Genomic DNA, 18,744 nt, shown 5'->3' with positions numbered 1-18,744 from the left:
CATCCTCACTTTTCATCTGTCTGCCATAACGATGTATTCAGTAACTCAGCCTCCACTGCTCAGTGGGGAAGAGAATTCCAAATATTAACTTTCAGATGAGAATTTCCTCCTCATTGCGATCTTAAATGGAGACCCCTGATTTTGAACTGAGCCAGAGTTCTAAATTCCCCCATGAGGGGAAACATCCTCTCAGCATCTGCCTGGTCAAGCCCCCTCAGAATCCTATGTTTCAATAAGATCACTTCTTCTAAACTCCAATGGGCAGCAGCCCAACATGCTCATCCTTGGCAAACATTTCACCCCAGGATTCAGCCTAGTAAACTTCCTCTGAACTGCTTCCAATTTCATCCGCAATGGAATACATCTTGACAGAGTTATGGAATATCTCCTTAGGTAATCAGTGTATTCTTCCTTCTAACTTGGTGCATTAGAGCCCGCATTCAACTTAGCATCTACTATCCCTCTTTCATACACCCAAACTTTTATTCTTTTTGAATACCATATTTCCCCACACCCAACCAACCATTTTCCACTTCCCTTTCACGAGTTCAACAAGTTGCCGCTGTTCCTGTAGGCTCTATCAAGGAAACAAATGTCAGACCAAATGAAGCCCATCATCTAAACAGCTTTTCTTGCCTCAAAAATCATTCTAATTTTGTGGGAACTTAAAAGACTTTGTATGCACATTTAAGTGCCAGTTGACACGCCAACTTAAGTTTAGTTTTAAGATGACAAGCAATTTGAAGAATCCCACAAAAATAGCTTACATTGATATAGCACTATTAACATAGTAACATGCTCAGAGGCACTGAGTTGTTGATCTACTACCCTCCCCCAACTCCTCAAAGACACTCTGCCCACTCATTCCCAAGCTGATGAATCCTTCATGAACCACAATTTTTATTCTCCCACCCACGTCAGGAAACTTTCCATCGCACCATTATGTCCTTAATCCTCATATCTGGAAAGCACCACAAGCCGTCTATACGCTTAATCAACAAATTCTCTACTGAACAGCTACCATCAGGGATAGTACAATTCCACTGAAAGAACATAGGATTCTCAGGGAAAAAGTTGATAAAATACAATACTCCCAATTTCCCAGATAATTATACTATCAGACCTTTAAAAAAATATTCTTTCACAGGATGTGGATGTCACTGGCTAGGTCAGCATTTATTACACAGCCCAAATAGTCCTCAAGGTGTTGGCAAGCCGCCTTCTTGAACCGCTGCAGTCTCTTATGTAGGGAGTTCCAGGATTTTGACCTAGCAACAGTGAAAGAACAGCAATATGGTGTTTATCTTGGAAGGGAACTTGCAGGTGGTGATGTTCCCATGCATCTGCTGCCCTGGTCGTTCCAGGTGGTAGAGGTCACAGGTTTGGAGATGCATTCAAATTTCAAAAGGAGTCTTGGTGAATTGCTGCAGTAGATCTTGTAGAATGGTACATGCTGCTACCAGTGTGCATTGGTGATTGAGGAAGTGGATGTTGAAGGTGGTGGATGGGGTGCCAGTCAAGCAGACCACTTTGCCCTGGATGGTGTTGAGCTTGGAGTGTTCTTGAGACTGCCAACAGTCATGATACAACAGCCTCACCTTAGTGTTTAATTTCCTGATTATCCTTCCCGTGACAGAGAATTCTGTGCAAGTTTAAGACTTCTAAAAAAGTGTTGTACATCAGCATCTCTAGTCTTCTCTTGCTTCCCTGCACATGGGCATGCAATACCTCTTCCATTCTGCCCTCTCATTCTGGTGGAATGCATGCCATGGAGAGTTTTCCATCCTCTATACAGTATTGTATGCAGCCAGATAGTCCTTGAAGTGCCTCAGAACACACTCTCCGGATCAGGATAACTCATCATACGTGTTAGATGATCCTTCCATTCTTACAATTAAAGCTGTAGTGTTCCTCATCTTGAAATCTTCTAGGATATTCGTCTCCAATAAAGAACTCTTCACTTCTCATTGTTTTAACAGAACAAAAAAAAGGTAACTGCTTCTACGCAACCAAAACTTATTAGCATTCCATTCCTACACAGAATCCTATCTATGCTGGTCTTACAATTGCTTATCTATGCTAGTTATTTACATATCACAAAGACTCCTTAGAGATAAAACGAAATGTTACTAAGGAGTATAGTTTACACTGCTACCCCTGAAGCCACTTATCATTGATAAGCAAAACTACTGTCTGTTTCTCACATGCACTCAGTTCTATTCCAAGCTTCACAAAAGAATCAAATGCAACAGTTTAGAAAAAAAAAAGGCATTTTATATAAAAAGGCAAGAAGAAAGAAGTTATTATCTTTGGTCCCTGCCATAAACTCCATCCATTTCTCTGGCAACTGAGTTGGTTCTCTGAACCAGACTGTTCACAGCCTTGTGGTTACATCTGACCTCAAGAGGAGATTCCAACCACATACCCATTCCACCAGACCATCTATTTCCATCTCCATAACATTACTAAATTCCACCTCGCATCAGCTCACTTGCTACCAAAACCATCATCAATGCTGCTGTGACCTCACAACTTGACTATTTCAACGCACTTGTGGCTGGCCTCCGACATTCTACCCGCAATAAAATTCAGGTCGTCCACTCCTGACTTGCACTGTCCCATTCATTCACTGGCCAGAGTCTTATGATACTTTTAAAGAGTGTCAGGCTCTGACTGAAAATTGGCATGTAGCTCTCGCAGTTGATCAGCCAAGGTTTTACTCCAGATTTTAGTGCACACTGAAAAAGGGGTGTGGATTACATGGTCACTGCGGCTGGGCGGGGCCCGATGGAGCCAGTGAGGCCGGCTGCAGAGAAGATCCGGGCAGCCTGATCAGCACAGAAAATAAATGTATGGCAGCCCTCCCCCTCCATGGGCATGTGATCACAGGCATCAGGGTCTCCCCTCTCCCCCACCAAACACAGCACAGGCATCTCGCCCCCCCACCACAAAGAAATACGACGGGAACTCCTCCATGAGTGGGACTCCCCTAAGGGACTGCCCTTGCACTGACCAATGGCAATGCCAACCTATACACCAAAGGCATGCCCCCCTCCCCCGGGAGCTATACTTACCTTGGCACCCCATGGGAAGGAACCCTCGGCCGATTCTCATTTTGCAGAACCCACTGTAAACCTTGTTGAGTGACATCATGTCGGTGAGGTATGGATATTCAGTGTGTGTGTGTGCGCGTGTGTGTGGGGCAGGCAGGGCAGGGAATGACAGATCATGCGGCTGGGGGCTCAGTAGTATATTGAACTATATTTAAATGAGATTCCACCTGTGCTTGAACCCCGTTACATCACTGGTGTGGGGCATCGATAAATCGGGAAATAAGATCTCAATTCTCGCAGGATTTTGGGCCTGTGGTACCATTCTCGCTGATGGCAGGCACAGGCTCAAAATTCCACTCACTATCTCTACTTCTTGACCAATGTTGGCGTTCAGTCAAGCAATGCCTAGATTTAAAAATTCTCTTCCTGTTGTCAGTACATGGCCTCACCCCTCCCTATCCCAGTCCCACAACTTTCCATGATACAAGCACTCCTCTAAGTCTGCCCTGTTGAGCATCTCAGATTTTAGCTACTCCAGCATTGGTGGCTGTGCCCTCAGCTGTCAGGGGCCCTTTCCTCCTTTAAAGATGCCCCTTAAAACTGATCTTTTTCAACAAGCCTTTGACCAATTGCCCTAATAGGCTCGGTGTCAATTTTGCTTCATAATGCTCCTGTGAAGTGCCTTGAGGTAGCTTATGTCAGGGGTGCTTTATAAACACAAAAGTTGTTGATATTTGGAATTTAGAGAAGACGTTACCCATTAGTTATGATAATCATTAAACAAGACTATCTTGTGTCAGGAAAGATGAGACTAGCTAGGATACATTCCATTAAGCTGGAAGTAGTCAGTTTTCTGTTGCTTAGGGTGGAGTTAAACATTGAAATACAACCCACGGTTATAACGGCAGTGAGTCCTTCCAACTCTTAATAAAATATTCAAGACTAGATTTCGCTTATTCCAAATTTCTCCCCTCCCAGGTAACATTTGTAACCTGCGAGAATTACTGTCCCAAATAACTGAAGGTTCAATCAGGATTCTTTTACAAATCTATATGCTTCAGGATATCTAAGAATTTTACAATACAATTATTTACGTTGGTGGGTGGAGAGTCTCGGAACTCATTTATCCAACATTACACCATCCAACTTGAAACCATTGAAATGACAAACATTTTGAAATGAGGGCCGTCGTGATCTGAAAGGACATACAAGGAGTGTTACCCTTTCCCGGTGAAGTTCAACATAACGCAGTGCTTGGTTGGCAGCAATTTAGCAGAAAGGAAATATTGAGGTTAGCCTCAACATTAGGAAATGCTTTCTCAGCACCACCAGCGTATCAAACTAGTGAGAATCCGCTTATCTCGACAACATCCATGTCGTTTTTTCGGTTTGCAAGTGGCCAAAGTAAGTGAGGACTCACCCAGTTTCTCCACCAGCTTGAGCATCACTCCACCTATGTGCACTTCTCCGGTCACTCGGAGGGAAACGTCGCGGCTCAGGTCGGTCACCAGAACATTGAGTTCCCACGTCCCATCCGCGTAGCAGCCATCCGGCATCCGGATACCGTCCAAAGCCATAATATCTTTTAATCTGGGATGGGATGTGGGGGGGGGGGGGGGGGAAGAGTTAAACGAACTGGTTTTTAAAAATTGTCAGACTAAACTAATGATCGGCTATTGGAATAAACGGGTAATGTCATTTAGTCTCCCCTACCCCAGCCCAGCTATGCAACAACATATGGTGACAGCACAGCAAGAGTGATCTTGCAACCAATGTGGATCACAGGGAGTCAACGGTTTTGAAGAACTGAAGCGCTTCGCATGGACAAAAAGTGAGTGGGCTTTCCGCTGCTGTGCATTTCCCGTTAGAGGGGTTTCAAAAACCCCACACTGACAGCGGTGCCACAAACCTGTTGAAATCGTTTCTTATTTATTGAAAAAAAAACATATTTAAAAGTTACACAGAACAAAATGAGGCTTCGCAAGGTTTGTAACACACTTTAGAAAAAAGGTGAGGGAGTGGTGATCACTGAGGTTTCCCCCTCATTAAAAAAAAAGAATTTGGAGTGAAATTAAAAACCATTTTCATTCCGGGGAAGGGGGAGTCCAAATACAATAAAATAAATAAATCACGGAATGTCTTTTTGTTTGAAAAAAGGCGCTTTCCGTTTTATAATCAACCCATCCTCAAAAAGGTGAATGAAGCCCATGGTGTGAGAAAGAGACCCCCCCAAAAAATCCTCCCGCCTGTCACTGCATCCAGATTGGGAGGGGAGGGGAGGGGAAAAAAAGGACAAAAAAAAAGCTCGACGACCAAAATCACCCCCGCCAAAAAAAGAAAATATCCCCCCCACCACCCCCTCCCTCAGCCCGAGTAAAACTGCCCCCCTCCCCGGAGCCGAATGGAGTCCGCCTCTCTCCCTCTCCAGACTCCCCCAGAGTGAGAGTGTGGGCCCACAGCTAACGGTGGCGATGGGGGGTGGGGTGGACTCCCACAGCAACAGTTATTCCAGGATAAATAACGCCGGAAGATAATTACCTCAGAAAATCCGCTGCAAACTAATGTTGGCGGCAACCCCAGCAACGGGAAGATGATGATGAAGAAAAAAATTATATATGATTTTTTTTTGACAGTTTTTCCCTTCACACACACACAGAGAGAGGGAAAAGGAAAGTGTCCGGGCTGCCGGCTCCTCGCCTTCCCTGCTGGACCTTTAATGGAGTCTCAATCCCGGGCTTTCTCTCTCTCAGCGTCTCTGACTCGCCTCAAAGTTCAATCTCAGCGGCTCCTCTCTCTCTCTCTCACAGCCGCCTGTCCATGGCTGCGCTCGAACCCGGGACACACTCACTCTCTCCCTCCTTCACACTGCGCCCCCACCCAGTCCAGCCCCTCTCTCCGGCTGCGGCTACTGCTGCTCCCACCGGGATCCCTCCACTGCCCCGCACTCACAGCCCGAGCCTCCGCTGCCTTTTATGGAAATGAGCAGCAGCGCCGCACATCCGGGCCTCGAGCTCCAGGGATAATTTACACACACACACACAGAGACAGACATTCCCGTTAGCATTGTGTATGGAGCTCAGAAATCCTGCACCCTCTCTCCCACCTTTTTGGCTCAAGATCAAGCGTCAGATCAAGCCCGGGGATGGGCGTGCAATGCCTCATCTTGTCAGCTTGGATCTTGCTTTGCTTTCATTGGTGTCTCAAGTCGGCTTACATTAACACCTCAATGAAGGTACTGGGAAAATCCTCCTCCCCACCCCCCACCGTCCCCACACTCCAGCGACTGTTCGTATACACCGAGGGAGAATTTGGCGTGGCCCCATGCACCTAACCAGGGACCCGGGTTCGATTCCTGGCGTGGGTCACTATCTGTGGGGAGTCTGCACAATCTGCCCATGTTTGCACGGGTTTCCTCTGAGTGCTCCGGTTTCCTTCCACGGTCCGAAAGACGTGCTGGTTAGGTGCATTGGCCATGCTAAATTCCCCCCCAGTGTACCCGAACAGGCACCAGAGTGTGGCGACAAGGGGAATTTCACAGTAACTTCATAGCAGTGTTAATATAAGCCTACTTGTGACACTAATAAATAAAGTTTAAACTTTAACCAGCATGTCTTTCAGACTGTGGGAGGAATTCTTTTGATTTATTATTGTCATATGCATTAGTATACAGTGAAAAGTATTGTTTCTTGCATGCTATACAGACAAAGCATACCATACATAGAGAAATAAAGGAGAGTGTGCAAAATGTTGTGCTATAGTCATAGCTAGAGCGTAGAACAAGATCAGCTTTCTGAGGTAGGTCCATTCAAAAGTCTGATGGCAGTAGGGGAAAAGCTGTTCTTGATTGGTACGTGACCTCAGACTTTTGTTCTTTTTCCTGATGGAAGAAGGTGGAAGAGAGAATGTCCGGGGTGTGTAGGGTCCTTGATTATGATGGCTGCTTTTCCGAGGCAGTGGGAAATATACACAAAGTTAATGGATGGGAGGCTGGTTTGCGTGATGGATTGGGCTTCGTTCAAGACCCTTTGTAGTTTCTTGTGGTCTTGGGCAGAGCAGGAGCCATACCAAGCTGTAATACAACCAGAAAGGATGCTTTCTTTGGTGTATCTGTAAAAGTTGGTGAGAATTGTAGTGCACATGCTGAATTTCCTTCACCTTCTGAGAAAGTAGAGGCATTGGTGGGCTTTCTTAACTATAGCTCCGCATGGAGGGACCAGGACAGGTTATTGGTGATCTGGACACGTAGAAACTTGAAGCACTCGGCCATTATCACTTTATCCCCGTTGATGTAGACAGGGGCGTGTCCCCCACTATGCTTCCTAAAGTCAGGCTAAGATCAAGCATCAGATCAAGCTCAAAATGGGGTGCAATGCCTCATCTTGTCTGCTTGGATCTTGTTTTTTTTATTAGTGTCATAAGTAGGCTTACATTAACACTGCAATGAAGTTATTGTGAAAACCCCCTAGTCGTCACACACCGGCTCCCGTTTGGGTACACTGAGGGAGAATTTGGCACCTAACCAGCATATCTTTCGGACTGTGGGAGGGAAACTGGAGCGCCCGGAGGAAACCCACGCATTCACAGGGAGAATGTGCAGACTCTGCACAGACAGTGACCCAAGTCAAGAATCAAACCCAGGATCTTGGCACTGTGAGGCAGCAGTGCTAACCACTGAGCCCCCCTTTTGTCCATTTTATGGGGACCTTGAATTGGATTCAATTGGATTTTTAATTTGTTTTTTGGAGCAAGCAAGGAATGGATTTGGGTTTGTCCAGTCCATTCTGAGCATTGGCTTTGTAACTTTAAAGATGGAGTAAACATTTTAAAAAATATATCCTACACCCTCTCCTTCTCCCCTATGTACTCTATAAATGGTACATTTTTGTCTGTATAGCGTGCAAGAAACAATACTTTTCACTGTATCCCAATACATGTGACATTCATAAATCAAATCAAATCAAATTCAAAAAACGCCAGCCCCTGTGGAAGAATCATTTACATCCATCCATGCACAAATGTTAATACTCTTTCTCCATGGATGCTACCAGACCTGCGGAGTTTATGCAGCATTTTCTGTTTTTAACTCCAGCCACTCCACACTCACACACACACACACACACTGTTAGTTAGGCTTCATTCACCTCAGAAAGTCCACTCATGCCCCATCCATTTTATTTTATTTCGAGACAATTCAATTTCCAGCTCATCATTTGTCATGATTTCCCATAACCAGCATTCAGAGTTTATATACACTGTGATGTAGGCATTTATTTTCTGGAGTGGATTGCCCTACCCAGGTTCAATTTTGTTCTGGGGTCCCATTTGATGACAGAAATGCAGCTTTGTGATTGTCTGTATGCTGAACAACTTTCATGTATATAATGCCTCTATCATAGTAAAACACATCCCAAGGTGCATCACAGCAGTGTCACCAAACACAATTTAAAACCGTGCCACTTAAGGAAAGAAAAGTAGCTCGGTCAAAGAATTACGATTTAAGGGTTATCTCAAGAGGAGTGAAAGAGGCAAAAGTTTAGGGAGGAAATTTTAAAGTTTAAGGCAGGGCAGCTGAAGGCATCATCACCAATAGTGGCGCAATTAACATCAGGGATACTCAGCAGACTAGAATTAGAGTAACATAAAGATTCCAGAGCATTGCAGTGTTGGAGGAAATTAGAGAGATAAGATGGTGTGGTGCTATGGAGGGATTTGAAAACAAAGTTTAATTTAAAGGGAGAGGAAAGAAATTGAGTTAAAAGTCCACATCAGGAAAGCAGAAATAGCTGAGGTATTGGTTCAACATTTGAACATTAAAAGAAGAAAAGGTGATGTAGATAAAATGCTGATTGAGTTAGCCAGGATTCAATTGCAAAATGAAACAACTCAGATTGGAAAGAGGTAGAGAAAAGCAAAAATTTGAATTTGAGAAAGAAAAAAATGAAAAACATTTGAGAGTGTGAAAGAGAGGACAAAGCAAGAGAAAGAGAAATGCAAAAACTTGAGTTCGAAGTTCAAAGAGAGAGGGAAGCCAGGGACTTGAATTGGACGGAGAAAAGCTTTGATTACATAAACATGGATGACATGGAAATTTGACATGGCGTTAGATTTAACTCCCAGTCTTGATTTGGCAAGGAATGCTCTCGTAGTGCCTAGATTCAGTGAGGAAAGAGGTGAAATGTATTTTTTATGATGTGAGAAAATTGCTGCAAAGCGACAATGACCACAAGGAATTGAGACAATCCTGTTAAAAAGCGTTTTGTGAGGAAATACATTGGAGGTTGATTTGACTCTTTCTGGTGATCAGTTTACAGAATATGACAGATGTGCTCAATATGTGTGGGCTAGTTCCAGAAACTTATGGATGCAAATTTAGAAACTTGAAGAAGAGACAGAATCAGACTTTTGTGGAATTTGCTCGAGAAAGTGGGATGATCCTTGCTCGGTAGTATAAGTCAATGAAGTAGTGCAAGATTTTGAAAACTTTAGAGATGAGCTAATAATGGAGGAAATCAGAAACAGTAATCCTTTAGGAATCAAATCCCACCTTGAAAGTTAAAGTTCCTAATATCAGGAAGGCAGCTGTTTTAGCTGATTGTTATGACTTATCTCACAAACACCTGGGTGGCAGCAAACCTTTGTTTGCAAACCTGTGCAACAAGCTGCCGAGGTCAACTATCTGACAGTGAACATAACACGAATTATAATGAGGAGGATGGCGCAACTTAAAGGACAGGTACTTCCCAGAATGGTGAAAAAGACAGTATTGGAGATAAAAATGATTCAAGGGGATTAATATAAAATAAAACTGGACATGTGAAAGTAATATACTGAAAGTTGAAACTAGGGTAAGTGTGTCCAGTATTTTCCAGTGAGTGCTGTGTAAGTAGGGAGAGCTGGTGAAAAACTGCTTCCATTTAATGTATTTACAGTAGGTGTAAAGTGGAGCATAAAAGATTACAGGAGTTTTATATTTAAGTGCAAAGCAACTTAATTATTCAATGATAAAAAAATTATTACCCTTAGGGATATAGGTTCGGCTTAAAGCCTGATGCTGGGAAAAGATGAGAATTTCTTTCCAGAGAGTTCACTAAATAACGTATTGATACAAAGTATAGATGGAAATTGGTTACCTGTTCCATTGTGTAGGGTGAAATTAATTTGTCCTTTAATCAATGAGTCTGTTATTGATGAAGTAATATCTGAATTGTCTATTGGTAATGTTGATTTCATATGAGGAAATGACTTCTCAGGGGATAAGGTGTTGCCAGCTCCTGGGATGGGAGCAGGTGGATTGAAATTGACAATGTACTCAAAGAATTAGGGACTATTTGTATTCCTACTGTTGAAAGAACTATCTCAATTAAAGATATAGATGGGGTAGCACGGTGGCACAATGGTTAGCACTGCTGCCTCACAGCGCCAGGGACCTAGGTTCGATTCCTGGCTTGGGTCATTGTCTGTGCAGAGTCTGCACGTTCTCCCCATATCTGTGTGGGTTTCTTCCGGGTGCTCCGGTTTCCTCCCAATCCGAAAGACATGCTGGTTAGGTGCATTGGCTATGCTAAATTCTCCCTCACAGTATACCCGGACAGGCGCCAGAGTGTGGTGACTAGGGGATTTACACAGTAACTTCATTGCAGCATTAATGAAAACCCACTTGTGACACTAATGAATAAACTTTAATTTTAAATGTAACAACCCCATTAATGAACTTGGAAGAACTTATACTTGTCATTGTTGCAAAGGACAAGGGTTTGACTCAAGGGATCAAAACTAGAGTTAAAAGTTCAAACTTTTAACATGGAAGAGACAAAAAACCCTTAGATTAATGGCTAAGGGTTAAAGTCAAATGCAAACAAACGGACTCTGTCTGCTTTGAACTTGCCTGCAGACTCTAAGTCACAGGAGTGAGAACAGAATAAGGCAGCAGGATTTCATGCTAATGAACAAAGGAGAGACAGTGTGATAAATCAAAATAATTTGAATCTGGTGAATACAATTATTTTAGAACTGTAAGGGCATATTAAAGTTTTGGAAAACAAAGATGAAACCGTCGTACTTATAAGGGAGTTGGAATCTATAAGGGAACTTGCTGAAAAAAAGTACTAAGATTTCTTCACTAATCATCAACGTGATTCTAATGAACTTCTTAAAGCAGCGAAGAAAAATCTTAATCCTGTGTTTAAACTTAGAAAATATTTTTCAGAGATTTATTTGACTGAGTCTTTTTTGACCTGGACCTTAAAGAATCTACGGCCCTGAAAGAAAATGAAGATCAAGATAAAATCTGAACAGGGTTATTCAAAGACTCAGTTAAAAAGTCAGCACATTCATTTTAATGAAGAACCAAAGGAAATACTGAATCCAGAGGGTAAAAAGCATAATTTCTTTTGACTCTACAATTTATATCTGCTGGTATTCAAAAACCAGAAGAACTGTCAGAAATCAACAATATTGTTCTTGACAAAGTTTCCCAGGCTGAATCAATTGTGTCACATTTTATCCAAGGACATTAAAACAAAATGGACTTTCATCACCATGAAAAAGGAGTTATTAGCAATAAAACCACTTCTCTACCATTTGAAAGGATGGACTTTCAAAATCACTGTAAAAAGAACCTTAAAACTTGACTGCTCCATATATTTGATTGATACAGATTCAATATTGTGATGCTGTCAGGATGGACCGTTTAATGGATGTGACATTATGGGAAGAAAATGTTACTTCTGCTATGTGTAGTAAGTTGTTAAAGCGTATAGAATGTTATAAGTTGTTATACTTTGGGTACCGTTTATGAAAACATGTAACTATGGTGATTAATTTTTATTTTCTTAGGGGGAAGGTGTTCATGAATAATCTCAGCCGGTAGGCGAATTGAACCCACACTGTTGGCATCACTAACCAGCTATCGAGCAAACTGAGCTGAACCAACACCTCTGGGTGGCATGGTGGCACAGTGGTTAGCACTGCTGCCTCACAGCGCCACAGACTCAGGTTCAATTCCGGCCTCAGGTCACTGTCTGTGTGGAGTTTGCACTTTCTCCCTGTGTCTGTGTGGGTTTCCTCCAGGTGCTCCGGTTTCATCCCACAGTCCAAAGATGTGCAGGTTAGGTTGATTGGCCATGCTAAATTGACCCTAGTGTCAAGGGGATTAGCAGGGTAAATGTATGAGGTTACAGGAATAGGTCCTGGGTGGGATGTGGTCAGTACAGACCCGTTCGGCTGAATGGCCTCCTTTTGTACTGTATGGATTCTATGATTATATTCTATGTTGTAATTGTGAGGCTTCTATGATTATTAGATCTTATTAAATTTCTGTCCTGAAGTCTGCCTGGCAGCGAGTTTGGGTGCCTTGATTGTTGGAGATCAATAGGAGAATCCAATTGTTTTACTGAGAAGAAGGTGCCACTTGAAATCAAGGGAGCATTTAACTGAGTGAGGCACAGTGGTCTCCTAGCAAAACTAAAGTCAACGGAAGTCATGCGGAAACTCTCCACTGGCTGGAGTCAGATCTAGCACAAAGGAAGATGGTTGTGGTTTTTGAAGGTTAATCAGCTCAGTTCAGGAACTTGCTGCAGGAGTTCCTCAGAGTAGTAGCTTCATCTGCTTCACCCAAGACTTCCCTCTATCATAAGATGAGAAGGAGAAGGGCATCAGATGCATGAGAACACCACCGCCTGCAAGTTCCCCACAAAGCTACACCCCATCCTGATTTGAAACTATATTCCCATTCTTTCAATGTTACTGGATGAAAACCATGGCACTCCCCTCCTGACAGCACTACAAGACATGGTGCTGATTTACATGGGATTCAAGCGGTTCACTCACCACAACCTTCTCAAGGGCAATTGGGGATGGACAATTGCTGGTACAACCAGTGAAGCTCAACTGGCATGAACAAATACATTTTAAAAATGATATTTACACTTGGATTCAATGGCAGCATTCCCTTGAGTATTCCATAAGTAGACCTTAAGCCTCCCAAAGTCCCGGAAATGCTATAAACCACCCATTTACTTCCAGGATGAAAGGGAGTTGGCATCAAAAGTAGCAAATTCGCAACTGTACCTATATATATAAGGCTAGCATGTTTCATGTTGCTATGGGAAGGTCCAGGCTTTTCTACAAATCCAGGAAGATCACAGGCTGACATCTGAGAGGCAGAAAGCAAGAAATAGTCACAACCAATTCACTTTCCGAAGCAGAGAAAATACCTACTCTACTGTTTACCACACAGAATGTGGAAGGAGCTAGCACTCAGATTAAAGACTGAATTCATAAGGATTTAAAGGAGGCTGGAAGATTCACCTAGCTTGGGGCTAGAAAATAAATTGAACACTCAATTGAAAGTCAGTTTTGGAATCAGATCATTGGGAGCTGAGAATAAATTTAGACTGGATCCTAGAGGATGAAGTGTCCAATTAAATGACAATGTAACATATAACGACGGTGGGAGATTTTCAGTTAAATGGGGAATCTCCTTTCTGTAGTTTAATGTACAAGTTGCCTAAAAAAAGGAGTGTTTGCTCAATAGTTTATTTTTCGTTATTTATTACAGTAAAAGTTGTAAAACATGAAATCTTGATGTGTAATTTTTTCAACTGTTAATTGGAAGTTTGAATTTCTCGTTAAGGTCCCTAAAGAGATCATAGCACTTTACCTTTTCCCAACTTTTACGAATTGAAAAAATACACAATTAAGTTTCGCCACAAAAATCTGTTGTGGTGGTGAGTGTTTTAGACATGGTGTTGTTCATCGCACTGCAGGAGAAACAGAAAAGAGGAGTCTTCAACAAACCCAGAAAAGGGCTGCCTTTTTACAACATTATTTTATTTGTTCTTAGAATATGAGGAACACTGGCAAATCAGTAATTTCTGCAAACTCTATAGGCATTAAGAGTCAATCATATGGGTTAGAATTAATCCCATGTAAATCAGAGCCAATAGGGGTGGGAGTAAGTAACACAGTCCCGTGCTATGGAGCCCCAGCAAATCTGAAGTCAGTGGGAAAATACTGAGGGGGATTATTTCTCTGATGGCTGGACTCGTATCTAGCACAAAGGAAAATGGTTGTGGTTCTTGGAAGCCAATTATCTCAGCTTCAGGACATCACTGCAGGAGTTCCTGCAGGACCTAACCATCTTCAGTTGCTTCATCAATGACCTTCCCTCCATTATAAACTCAGAAGTGAGAATGTTCACTGATGATTGCAGAGTGTTCAGCACCATTCGCAGCTCCTCAGGTATGAAGCTTTCCATGCTTGTGTGTAGAAAGACCTTGGCAACATTCAGACTTGGGCTGTTAAGTGGCAAGTAACATTTGCGCCATACAATTGCCAGGCAATGGCATTGGCAGTAGGAGAGAATGTATCCATTTGTCCATGACACTCAAAGGCATTCCCATCAGTGAATTCCCCATTGTCACCGTCTTGAAGCTAAAAAAAACAGAAACCTAACTGGACCAGCCACATTAATTTTCTATCTACAAGGGCAGGCCAGAGGTTGTGAATTCTGTGGCAAGTAACATACCTCCTGACTCCCTAAAGACTCTCCATTATCTACAAGGCACAGGTAGGAGTTTGATGGAATACTTCTTACTTGTCTTGATGATGCAGTTCCAAAACACTCAAGAGGCTGAACATCATCCAAGTCAAAGCAGCCCCTTAATTGTCACTCTATCTGCCACCTTAAACATTCACTCCAACTATCACTGGCATACAGTGCATATCATCAAGAAAATACACTGTAGCAACTCAGAAAGGTACCTTCAACAGCACCTTCCAAACTTGCCTCCTCTCCTACCTACAGGAACAAAGAGATCACCATGAACAATTTGCCCTCCAAGTCTCATACATAGAATCATAGAATCCTACAGTGCAGAAGGAGGCCATTCGGCCCATCGCGTCTACAGCAACCACAATCCCACCCCAAAACCCCATGCATTTACCCTAGCTAGTTCCCCCTGTCACTAAGGGGCAATTTAACATAGCCAATCCACCTAACCTGCACATCTTTGGACTGTGGGAGGAAACCGAGTGCCGTGGAACTATATTCCCATTCCTTCACTGCTGCTGGGCAAAATCCCTGAAATCCACCAGTGTGGGTGTATCGAGATCACATTTATTGCACTGGTTCAAGAAGACAGCTCCCCACTACCTTCTCAAGGACAGTTAGAGACAGACAATAAATGATTACCTTGCCTGCAATGCCCATATCTCATGAACAAATTTTAAAAAGTGAACAAATTTAGAGGAAGTTTACAGAGAGCAGACTAAAGTGGTGAAAAGCTCTGCACCAGTGGAGGGATGAATAGATGTTGGGGAAGGGATGGTACTGATGGTGTGGAAATGCCAAGAATAAAAAATGGAACATTGAGGAGGAGGTCGAAGACTGAGGAATATGTCACATTTGGGGCACAGTGAGGCCATGGAGTGAGAATTTTAAAATCAATGTGTTGGTGTACATGGAACCAATAGAGATCAGCAGGAGTGGGAAAATGGGTCAACAAATCTTAATTTGAGACAAGGTAACAGAGTTGCAGAGTCTTGCAGAAGTTTGTTGTGGTTGGAGGATAGGAGTCAACAAAGTTGACATTGTATTAACATTGTCTGGAGGTGATTAAGGCATGTATACGAGTTTCCATACTCTCTACTATCTGATTTGGTCTGAGGGAGGGAAATGGAGTCAGTGGCAGTTTGTAGCAGGGGCCAAAGATAATACTTTGACTTTCTTGATGTTGAGCTGAAATAAATGGCAACCTATCAATGATTGAATGTTGGGACAGGCTGAGTGAGGGAGCATATGCATGACAGATGCAGTATAATGTTGATAAATATGAGGTTGTCCACTTCGGTAGAAAAAATAGGAAGGTAATTCTTTGGATGGGTGTAAATTGAGAGAGGTGGATATTCAGTGAGATATTGGTGTCCTTGTGCATCCATTGCTGAAATTAAGCGCACAGGTACAGCAGGCAGTAAAGAAGTCAAATAGTATGTTGGCCTTCATAGCGAGAGGATTTGAGTACAGGGATAAGGATGTTTTACTGAAATTCTATAGGCTGCCGGTGAGACCACACCTGGAGTATTATGTGCAGTTTTGGTGTCCTTATTTGAGGAAGGATGTTCTTGCTATAGAAGGAGTGCAGCAAAGGTTTACCAGGCTGATTCCTGGGATGGAGGGCTGCTATATGAGGAGACACTAAATCGGTTGGGATTATATTCAGTGAGAGAGTACTCACAGAAATGTAGAAAATTCTAATAGGATTAGAGAGGGTAGATTCAGAAAGAATGTCCCCAATGGTGGGGGAGTCCAGAATTAGGGGTCATAGTTTGAGGATAAGGGATAAACCTTTTAGGACTGAGATGAGGAGAACTTTCTTCACCGAGGGAGTGGTGAATCTGTAGAATTCACGAACAGAAATTAGTTGAGGCCAAAATGTGTGATTTCATGAAGGAATTAGATATAGCTCTTGGGGCTAAAGGGATCAAGGGATATGGGGGGAACAGGGGCGATCAGGATATTGATTTTGATGATCAGCCATGGGCATAAAGAATGGTGGAGCAGGCCTGAATGGCCTACTCCTGCTTCTAGTTTCTATGCATGTTCTTATGTATAAACCTTAATAAAGTGGTCAAGAGAACTGGAAGAAAGATAAAGACCGTGAGATTTGAGAGTTCACGGAGTGACCAGGCATATGATTACAGGAATTATTATGATTTATTTATGGGCAGCTCACATTGCCGACAAGGCCAGCAATTATTGCTCATCCCTAATTGCCCTTGGGTAAGTAGTGGTGAGCTGCATTCTTGATCTGCTGCAGTCCTCGTGATGTTGGTACACCCATAGTGCTGTTAGGGAGGAAGGTCCAGGATTTTGACCCAGCGATAGCAAAGGAAGGGCGATGGAATTCCATGTCAGGATGTTGTTTGACTTCAAAGTTTTTTCAAAGTTTATTTATTAGTGTTACAAATAGGCTTACATTAACACTGCAATGAAGTTATTGTGAAAATCCCCTAATCGCCACACTCTGGCGCCTGTGGGAGGAAACCAGAGCACCCAGAGGAAACCCACGCAGATATGGGGAGAATGTGCAGACTCCGCACAGACAGTGACCCAAGCCAGGAATCGAACCCAGGTCTCTGGCGCTGTGAGGCCTCAGTGCTAACCACTGTGCCACCGTACCACCCTTGGAGGAGACTTTGGAGGTGGGGGTGGTCCCTTGCACCTGCTGTACTTGTTCCTCTGGGTGGTAGATGTCACGGGTTTGGGAGGTGCTGTCAAAGAAACCTTGGTGAATCGCTTGTAAGAGCATAAGACCATAAGACATAGGAGCGGAAGTAAGGCCATTCGGCCCATCGAGTCCACTCCACCATTCAATCATGGTTGATTTCAACTCCATTTACCCGCTCTCTCCCCATAGCCCTTAATTCCTCGAATAAGACCATAAGACATAGGAGCGGAAGTAACACATTCCAGACATAGGAGCGGAAGTACACATTCCAGCCACAGTCCACCAGTGGTGATGGGAGTGGATGTTTAAGGTGGTGGATGGGGAGCTAATAAAACAGGCTGCTTTGTCTTAGATGGTGTTGAGCTGCTCTGTGCTGTTGGAGAGTATTTATTCCATCTGTCTTGTCAGGTTTTATGGAGTCAGAGGGTGAGTTATTTGTTACAGAATTCCCAATCTCTAACCTGCTCTTAGAGCTATAGTAGTTATGTGACTGGTCCAGTCAGGTGACTGATCAATGGTAACCTCCAGGATGTTGATGATGGGGGATTCAAAAATAGTTATGTCATTGAATGTCAAGTGATTAGACTCTCAGAAGATGGTAATTGCCTGGCACTCGTGTGACGTAAATGTTACTTGCCACTTATCAACCCAAGCCTGAAAATTGTCCAGGTCTTGTTGCATGTGGGCACTGACAGCCTCACTTACTGAGGAGTTGTGAATTGTCCTGAAGATTGTGCAATCATCAGCGAACATCACTCCTGACGTTATGATGGTGGGAAGGTAATCAATGAAACAGCTGAAGGTAGTTGGACCTAAAATGCTACCCTTAGGAACATTTGCAACAATGTTCTGGTGCTGAGATGATTGGCCTTCAACAATCACAGTCGCCTTTTTTGCTAGTTATTCCTCCAACCTGTGGAGAGCTTTCCCTCTGATTTCAAATTCTACTAGGGCACCTTGATGCCACACGCAATCAACTGTTGCTTTGATATCAAAAGCAGTCACTGTCACCTCACTTCTGGAATAAGACCATAAAATGCAGGAGCAGAAGTTGGCCATTCAGCCCATCGAGTCTGCTCTGCCATTCAATGAGATCATGACTGATCTGATGTGATAATCCTCAACTCCATAACCCTTGATTTCCTTACTGATTAAAAACCTATCTCAGCCTTGAACATATTTAATGACCCAGCCTCTACAGCCCTCAGCAGTAAAGAATTCCACAGATTCACCACCCTCTGAGAGAAGAAATTCCTCTTCATCTCTTCCTTAAATGGGTGACCCCTTACTCTGAGATTATTCCTTCTAGTCTGAGACTCCCCCACAAGGGAAAAGAACCTCTCAGTATCTACCCTGTGAAGTCCCAAGAATCCGGTATGTCTCAATTCAGCTCCTGTGTCCATGTCTGACCAAGGCTTTAAAGAGATCAGGAACCATGTTGGCCTGGTGTGTTACAAACCAAG

General features: G+C 43.1%; 1 protein-coding gene across 2 annotated transcripts in view; it reads right to left on the bottom strand.

Annotated features, from left to right (window-relative positions):
- fermt2 (FERM domain containing kindlin 2) overlaps positions 1–6,154 on the bottom strand; it is a 130,729-nt gene extending 124,575 nt beyond the window's left edge. For both annotated transcript variants that reach the window (XM_078233916.1, XM_078233917.1), the window contains exons 1-2: positions 5,592–6,154; positions 4,474–4,643 (exon numbers count right to left, since the gene is read on the bottom strand). In XM_078233916.1, coding sequence (XP_078090042.1) covers positions 4,474–4,630 — 157 coding nt within the window. In that variant the 5' untranslated portion in view covers positions 4,631–4,643; positions 5,592–6,154. The remainder of the gene's footprint in view (positions 1–4,473; positions 4,644–5,591) is intronic.
- Between the last annotated feature and the right edge of the window lie 12,590 nt (positions 6,155–18,744).

The sequence above is a fragment of the Mustelus asterias genome, chromosome 18, assembly GCF_964213995.1.
Source record: "Mustelus asterias chromosome 18, sMusAst1.hap1.1, whole genome shotgun sequence".
In the NCBI taxonomy this organism is placed as follows: domain Eukaryota; kingdom Metazoa; phylum Chordata; class Chondrichthyes; order Carcharhiniformes; family Triakidae; genus Mustelus; species Mustelus asterias.
This window is presented reverse-complemented; position numbering and strand designations above follow the sequence as displayed.